Genomic DNA, 9,041 nt, shown 5'->3' with positions numbered 1-9,041 from the left:
GTGATATTTCATCCATTCTATTTTGGTACGAGTTAAAAACGGCTACAACGCATACCTTTCAAATTTTTCAGGTAAAATTAACGATTTTTAAAGTTTTCTAATAAAATAGTTTTGGAATAAAAAAAAACAGATGTTTCACGGTGTAAATCGTGAAACATTGACAACTGTCATACTTGAAACCATCTATAGTACGCCATCATCAACTACTAGGAAAAGTCAATAAGATTTTTCTCTGAAAACTTTTAGTATTTTTAATTAGTTTTTGATATTGTAGAGTGTTTAAGGGCCTTACTCAAGCCAGAGGTTCTAATAGCATCTAAATGTAATTTGAGGAGAATCAACGTGACTAGATTCACCTGCCTTAACTACAGTGGTGTCCCGCAGTATCACGTTCCTAATTTTTTCACTTCAATTTCAGTTTCAACAGAGTTGTAGGTAGAAGGCGTTTAATTTCATGATTATATCGCTCCGCCACCCTATACAATTTCTTCATTTTTCAGTCATCACAGAAAAGTTCTGATATCGACTGAAACGGTGGCAAAGAGATTTAAGACATCTTTGATTTACTACACAGGTAAGAAACGGATATTTATTAAAGTAAGTATACCTTTTCTTTTATATTGACGGCCGGGAAGTGCTAAAAAAACCCAGTGTGCAAACGCTATATGAAAATGGAAGTATGTAAGTATATGAACCATCGTAATATCGTAGTTCCCGCCATTTTGAAAGACCGTTGTCATTATGATTTTTCCCGAGATTTCTCAAAAATTCTCGTAATACCGAGAACTTGTGGAAGGAAAAGAATAATGTGAACATTGGATTACCATAATTCAATGGATATTTGAATGATTTTAATAGATATTAGATTAAATTTTCATAATATATAGTGATATTAATTTTATAAAAAAGACTTCAAAAATCCATTGTTACAGTCGATAGAATTATAAAGTATCGTGACTATCGCAGAAGATAATCGATACTTCTTACAATACAATCGTTTTGTCAACGCATGTTTGATATTTATATCGATAGTTTCGCATCACTCCGAAGAAGAACCGTCCGTCAGTCGAATTGAGACCGTATAAAGAGATAGACTGTGTTACTTTGTCGCAGATATTTCGCTTCATCAACACTACATAAAATTTTTGCCATCGGAAAGCATTGTGCTCTCAGTATTCTAATACATTTCTGTACTCATTTGCCATTGTAATTGGTGTAAATTATAATAAAAGTGCACAAAATTAGCGATTTTGGCGCCTAGACGAATCTTTTCTTCAGGTGACAGTGGCGGCGATGTGAAAATCTCTCCCTGAGAGAGAAGGTGAGAGAAGAGAGAGCTGTGTGAAACAGTGAAAAATGTCTGTAAATCACATAAAAGTGTCTGAGTGATACATTTTATCTGATTTTCTGTGTGAAAAATCACTTAGAAATACCATTTTGGTACCAATCTGTGTGGCTTTTGTGTGTGCATTAGTCGAGTGAAAGACGAAGAAAGTACCCCCCACTACATTTCTCTCTTGCGACTGGAAATTGATGCATTTGACAGCTGCTCTGTTGAGTGAGCAGGACAACTAGTGGGTTGTATGTGCATTGAGGAACAGTGAGTGGGAGTGAGATAGAGAGAGACAACCGACCATCTTGAAACCCCAACGTCAAATGGCTTTTCCCCAATTTTCCCCTGGTCTGCAATTAATACCGAATTAATTGAATCAAATTCTCTCTTTTGGGCCAAGTCTTGTTCTCTTGTGTGTCGGCGTGTGTGCGTTTTCAATTAATTGGGTACGCCAGCTGGGCAAGAGAGCTGAGAGAGAAAAGAACACCAAGTGGTGGTGGAGAGAGAAAATTATTGAGAATATTTATTGAGTACACTGGCGCCGCCTAGAGAAAATTCAATTTTGACTAAAGACAAGAGTGAGATGGACAGTGTGTGCGAGTGAAAGGGGAGAAAAATTATCGCGCGCGTTTTTTTTCTTCTGCATTTATTCAGCCAAGACGTCATATTAATCACAATCCACGGCGGGAAGATTGTAATTCTGGCATTTTGTCAGCTAGTATAGAGATTAAAAGAGAAACAGTGAAATCTTTTTTTGTTGAGAGCTCTTCTGAGGATATCAGTGATTTTTTTTTGCATCTCCGGGAGGCAATTAAATGCTTCAATCGGCGAATTTCAGTGGTGCCGTGTGAGAAGCCACTCGAAAAGAAAAACGTCTAGCCAAGTGCTGAGGAACGAGTTTTTCATCGTCATCAAGAAATAAAAAAGAAAAACACCTTGATTTGAGCAATTAGTCATGTATCCGACACCGGCTCGACATCCACCAGCCGCGGTAAGTCAATTCAATTCGATTTATTTCATTTCAAAAATTAAAAAAAAAACCATCAAGTCAGCTCTCCTATAAAAAAAGAAAAAAAAACGAATATGATATCCTCCTGTCGTCTTCCCACAACGCGCCATTGGAGTTCGTTTCTCTATGGGCGCCAAAGTTGCGCGATCGAATAAATTTCATCGTCAAAAGAGACATGAGAGCTTCAAAATTGGTAAAAAAAAAAAGACAACTGAAAAAAAATCCCCCTCAATTTGCTCTATTTTGTTTATTTTAATTCGCGAGCTTCTAAATTTTATTGATTTTTTTTCTACGCTCACGGATATTTTCCATAAAATGTTTCATCTCTCTCCGGGAGATTAACTCGGCAATTTAGACGCAGAATGTGTTGGGAATATGCTAAAAGATGTAAGAAAGAACGTGTGGCGTAAAAACCGCATATTAGAGAATTTTTTGATGTTGGATTGTATAACAAATTAGTGATAGGAAGAGATCAAGAAAATTATTGATAGTTGTGGTCCTGATGAAGATCTCTATCGTTAGAGAATTTAAATAAAATATCGATAGTTTTTTTTATGTTTCATTAGTGTATCAGAATTCTAAAACATTATTAAGGTTACCCATTAAAATAGTTAGGTATTCCCTAAATTAAAATTCTAAAAAAAGTGAAATCATATAGCTCTTTGCAAAAAGTAGGTATATTTGAATTATTATCGTTCATTAAATTCAAAACTAGTTCATTTCCACTAAATAGCACATTTTACCGACAAAAAAAAATCCCTCATTTATCTATTCATTTGAATGATCTACGGCCAGTTAGGAGAGCATGTAATGTACAATACCTATATGGGTATGATGGGGTAAAAGTGTGAAATAGCAATTGAAATGTGTTTTTTGCCCATGCAGGTAATCTACCTCTCGTGTGCCACTGATACGGTCAATTTGGAAATGTGTTGAGTTTATTTGCCAGATTAATTTGAAAATTTTACTGAAAATGCAAAAGAGTGTATGTGCTCACATAATGGCAAATTGGCTTGAAATTGATATAACATTTCCGCCATAGATACTGTGTTAAAGTGGATTTCACCATAAATCTGTCTCATTTAACATGAAATTGCAATTACGGAAATTATTACAATTTTGCATGTTGACGCTACTACATCCTACTTGAGTGACAAATTCATCCGATTAACGTTTAAAAGGAAAACTCTTGTCAGTTGATTATAATTCTTGCTTTTGCATCTATGAGGGTTACATTGTAACTTTAAATCGTCTTATTGGTTTCTCTGTAATATGTAGCCTGTAATGTTGATCGTTGTATGTTGTCTGAATTTCTTTTTTTCTACCTTCTCAAGCTTCTCTAGCTTCTATGAAGTAGGTCTGAGGTGAATTTTGCAGTCGTAACTTTGAAATTTGTATTATTGTTTTGGGTTATTGTTGTTTTCTCCATGGGAGGGCGCGCCTAAATTTTCTGTCCTTTGAAAAAAGGTCACCGAGACAAAATCCCAGGAATGTTTGCATATCTACCTACCTATACAACTCATGTCTATGACGGAAGCAACAAAAATTTCAAAGAAATATGTATTTTTTATATGTCTAAAAAATATGTATAATTCTTTAAAATTTCTCTGTATAAAATAAACTAAAAATGGATGAATTATTTATTAGATTGATGCACCAATAGTTTACTGTTATAAGAAAAACAAAGAGGAAATTATTATGATGAAAATTCCATTGAGAAAGCCTCTTTGAAACTTTTCTTATACAAAAGTCAATAAATTGTCCGCATTCATAAGACGATGTCCAGATTGCGATTTACATTTTCACGCTTTTCCTCTCTATAATTCCATAAGATTCATGCCAAAATTTCCACAAGAATTTAACCAAGACGCTAAATAGGAGGAGTGCGGCGTGTATAAAAATTCAATGGAGTGAGTTCTAGGCAATCTAAATATTATGTTAACAGCCAGAGAAGTTGAATGTGTGGCATCGAGAGCGATATTGACACTTTATTATTTTTGGCACAGCCCATCATCATCGTTTTCATGTTATATTTTCCTTCTGGTATTTTGTATTAATGCCTTCCTCTCTCTCTGTGTATGTGTATGTGCCTCTTGGCTTTTCATGTCTCCGACTCAGAGGGAGCTGAAATGGTGAAAATTTTGCCCCGAGGGGATGACACAAGTGATAAAAGAGGGTGAAAGAATATTGATTTCACCCCAAATGTTAATGTTGACGTAGTGTGAGAGTCGTTTTTTTTATTGATCAGCTTGAATTTTGACATATTACACTCTATTAATCCGAAATATTTATGCATAGTAACGCAATAGAAAATAATGGGGTGGCCTAAAATAAGAGGGACCAGGCCAATATTTAAAAATAACAATTTATTAGTCTAAAATGATTAATTACTCAAAGTTTTTATTAATCTTTTCCATGATCAAGAATAAATTTGATAGAAAAAATATTAAATTTGTTTGGAGATCATAGATATGTTTGAGTTTTCGCATAAATAATCTACTTCTAAGGAACTAAAAATTACATAAATATAAACAAAAAAAATTCTGTAAGGTTAAAAGTCTCAAATGTAATTACAATGAATGAGTTTAACCCCTTGATATTCCCTTTCCCCTTCTCAATGTCATTCTTTGCATGATGTTTTATATATAGCGTGGCTAAGTGGATTTTTCATCAAGTTCAACAACATTCCCATTGGGGGCGGATGGGTGGACAGTAGATTAAGCGAGAAAAGGGGAGCCCCAGAAACCCCCGAAAAAGGCCATGGTGTGTACAGCAAGACAAAAAAAAGTGTTCAAGATAGCAATCAAATGGCCTAGCATTGGGAGCATAAAAGAGCACGATGCGTGTACAGAAAGTCTGATTATATGTGTGTTGGGTGAGTAAATTTTTACGATGGGTGGAGATTGACTGAGAAAAATTCTCAGGAGGTCAACGACGATGAAGACACAATGAAAAAAAAAGAAGGTGAAAAAACATTCGTGGTATTTAACATGGAGGGAGCAATTAAATTTTTCGGCAGATAAGACAGTGGCGTGCAAAAAAAATACCCCCAAAGAGAAACAAAAGCTGAGAATTTTTCCAACTTTTTTTCTTGTGTTCACAGCTCTCGAAGGTAAATAGTATGGGAGTTGAAAAAAAAGAGTATGTGTGTGGATTACAAGCTGAGAAAAGAGTCTGAAGGGGCAAAGGAACGCCAATAAACGGTTTTTATGTTACGTTAGAGCAAGATATTTGACTAAAATGCAAATATTTACACACCAAGGCGAACACTAATAAACATTGGAAGGTGGATTAGTCAGGGGAAGAGTTTTTTTTTGTCACGAGTGTAAGTGGGAATGAAGAAGAAAAAAAAGAAGAAGAGAATGAAATGGCGCAAAAGATGAGTTTTTTTGCTTAATATTTACGTGAGGGGTGAATTTTCTTGTATTTTTCCCTCTGATTTGTATCCACAATAGAATCAACGTTTGGTTGAAGAGGGTGAAATTAATCTACCAAGAATTTTCCCATATTTTTTCTATCCCTCTGCTAACTTCTTATGCTTTTCTCTTTCAAGGTTATTAAACGTGAGAGTTCTTTAAATTATTTTCATTAAGCAATATTTTAAATGTCCTAGAGATGTTTTTAACGTATAGAGCTTTTTCCTATATGCTAAATTATCTGAATGCTCTGAATGTTTTTTTTAGAACTCGAAACAAATCATCACAATCAATTGACAAAAAATATATATGTAGCCACATATAGCATAACTTTCATAATATAATTTTTCCCTGTGTGATGTTTGTGCATTTTTTGGTGTAATCCCATTTTTTTTTGTTGAAAGCTCTCTAAGCTCGGTATTTTCCATCATCTGAAGTGATTTAATGAAATTTGAAATATTAATAGAGGCGCGCAAAAGGGGGCAAAGAGATGTGATGAAAAATGAGAAAAAACGAAGGGTAGAATGAGAGAATTCATCAATAAACGCGAGAAGCCTATTATTGGCGTCCATTCACCCATTTTACCACCCACTGGGTGAGGGAATCGTATGTATGACAGAAATATACACAAAAATATACACGCATATTCGATACACTCAGAGAAAAAAAATCACCCATCGTCTACCACCCACAATGGGGTTTGGTGTGTACCATCTGCATGCGGGGGTGTTGGGTTGAATATTCAAATTCATAGCACTGACACACACCCCGTACTCCCACTCTATTTGGGGGTGTTTGAGGGGGGAGAAAATATACAAAAACACTGAAGCCACCGCCCCAATTCGATTCGACATTCCATCAACGCCATCAAACAGGGAAAGGTGTACGATTTTTTTTATTCATCCCCCATGGGTTGTGTGGATGGTGGATGAATGAAACACGAAGGCAGATTGGTTTCGACGAAGGGTTTGGGAGGGGTGGAATGATAAAAAAAATACCCAGCTAGTGTATTTGAACTCCACATTTTCCCGGCATTTTATTTTCGTTCAACTCGTTTTGGTTGTTTGAGCTACCAAAAGCGTCACATTCAACCCCCTACGGAGGTTCACTCAAACCACCTCTTTTTTTTTCGTCGGGGGAAGTATAAGTTCCGGAGTTGGAATTTCTACTGGTTTATATGTATGTTGTTGGGGAGGTGGGTAGTGTGTTTTGCTGTAACCGTCACGTTGACACTTTTCATCATTACCTGCGCGTGGGTAGTATGGTGGTTGTGCTCCCCAGACACGCAATACTTCAAATGCTTGAGAAATATATATACACAGAAAAGAAAATCTAGGGGGTGAAGGTGATTTTCATACGGTTGTATAGTTTTTTTTCTCTCTTCTTGACAAGGATGGAAATTTTTCTTCCTCATCTTACGCTTTACTCTATACCCCTTAGACAAAGAGAAATCCACCCACCTAATTTGGCATTCAAGATTGAGGGTTTGGTCTTGGGGGTGGTGGTGAACGGAAGCATAAGGAAGGAGTATTTGAAGAGGGGTGGTGTTGGTTTGAGGATTGAATGTCTAAAACTCGCATATCTATATATAAACTTGTAAAAGCTATATATGTATATTTTTACTATGAGTGTAGATGAAAAGATATTTGGGGGCCATTTTCTATTATTATTATTCTTGGGAGAATTTTTCACTTTGCATGAAAACAAAGTAGGGTGCCACATTTCTCTTACACATGGGTGGGGTCGGTGTGGGGTGCAAAAGGCTTTGACTTCCTTCCTCAAGCCAGACGGAATGGTAAAGTGTGAGGTTTGTTGTTTTCGCTTCCTCAAAATTATACCGAATTGGGGCTATATAGTTTGGGGTTGAAATGTACGTTACATGAGTATGGGGAGGGTGGAAAACAAATATTTGTCGCTATGACAGGGGTGAGTTTGTGTAAACTATATAATGTACTTTCCATGGGTGGCTCATGGTCACCTTATATTATGGTAATTTTCAGCATCTGCCGCATACAAAACATAATATTTGACATAGAGACGACACCCTTCATTCAGGGCACATGCTTTGCTATATATAATGTAGAAAAGAAGGGGTTGGTAATTGCATTTAGTTATATCTCATTTTACCTTATTATATGGTTCCGCATGAGAAATTTCCCAAAAGCTCAGTCATTCATATAACTTTCCGTCAAAGTTGAATCGGGGAGGCAATTGACGTTCACATGACCATACTTTTGCCATCATGTTAGTTTTTTTTTTTAATTAATGTTTATGAACTTTATCGTGCGAATATTATGTCTCATTGACTGATTCATTGTCTCATTGGAGAATTCTTCCCAAAAAATACCTACATTCTCAAGGATTTGAAGGACTCTCACTTTATGGGGTGATTTAATTAATTAAGGTTTTCCTACTACCTACCTGTACTTCATTTAAGGACATTCCATGCTAATATAGTGGTTGAAAAATAACTCCAAGCCTTGACAATCCTGCTCTGTCCAGGCTGTTAAAAATCTAGCAAGAAAAAAAACGAGATATTCCTGGTTTTATTGGATTTAACACAAATTCTCCCCTTTTTCCTCTATTTTCTCTGCTACCCTGCATTTCATCCCTTTCACATCCCCCGAAAAAAAAACTTTTAGCAAAGTTTGACAAAAAATCCTGACATCGTCAATTTTTTTTCAACTGAGCATTGTTCAGATGAGGGGAGACTACATTTAAGGGATGGTTTTCTATATAGGTACGTACAATGGGGTGGTAAAAGAGTAAGAGGTTTAATACCGAACGAAGGGTAAAATTTATAACTAATCGCCATGGTTGACAACTTTTTCGTTGATGCCCTTTTTTCCACCCATCTCCTATGCTTTAGCTTCTTGTCTCTTTTTATTTGGGGTTGGGTCAGAGGGTTGTGGGTTTCGGGGAAGAGAGATAGAGAGAGAATGATAGAATGAGTGGAAATGGGGGTAAATGTGGTCTCAATAAAATTTTCTCACTTTTCCTCCTTGTCCCCTTTTTTTTACAGCATCACCATACCACCGGGTGAAATTTCGTGACACTGGCGGATGGTGTGCAGAGACCCTTGTAGTATAGAGAATCCCCCACTCGGCGCACCATTCCACTTCCATCTTCCCAATCTCTTGAACTTTCACCCTCCGGAGCCACGTGAAATAAAATCTATTTTGGAGTGGCTGGAACGGAAACCATATTGATTTTTGGGTGGTGGTTCGCTGTGGTTGAGTGTTCATCGAGGGAAATCGTCCATTGTTGGAAAAATCAGTAGCTA

The 9,041-nt window shown here is 36.3% G+C and overlaps 1 protein-coding gene across 10 annotated transcripts in view; it reads left to right on the top strand.

Moving 5' to 3' along the window:
• Positions 1-175: 175 nt before the first annotated feature.
• LOC129794339 (protein groucho) overlaps positions 176-9,041 on the top strand; it is a 106,319-nt gene continuing 97,453 nt past the window's right edge. For all 10 annotated transcript variants that reach the window (XM_055835170.1, XM_055835159.1, XM_055835157.1 and 7 more), the window contains exons 1-2: positions 176-435; positions 501-2,324. In XM_055835170.1, coding sequence (XP_055691145.1) covers positions 2,289-2,324 — 36 coding nt within the window. In that variant the 5' untranslated portion in view covers positions 176-435; positions 501-2,288. The remainder of the gene's footprint in view (positions 436-500; positions 2,325-9,041) is intronic.

The sequence above is a fragment of the Lutzomyia longipalpis genome, chromosome 1, assembly GCF_024334085.1.
Source record: "Lutzomyia longipalpis isolate SR_M1_2022 chromosome 1, ASM2433408v1".
Lineage (NCBI taxonomy): Eukaryota > Metazoa > Arthropoda > Insecta > Diptera > Psychodidae > Lutzomyia > Lutzomyia longipalpis.
Note: the sequence above shows the minus strand (reverse complement) of the source record. Positions and strands in the feature narration are given on the sequence as shown.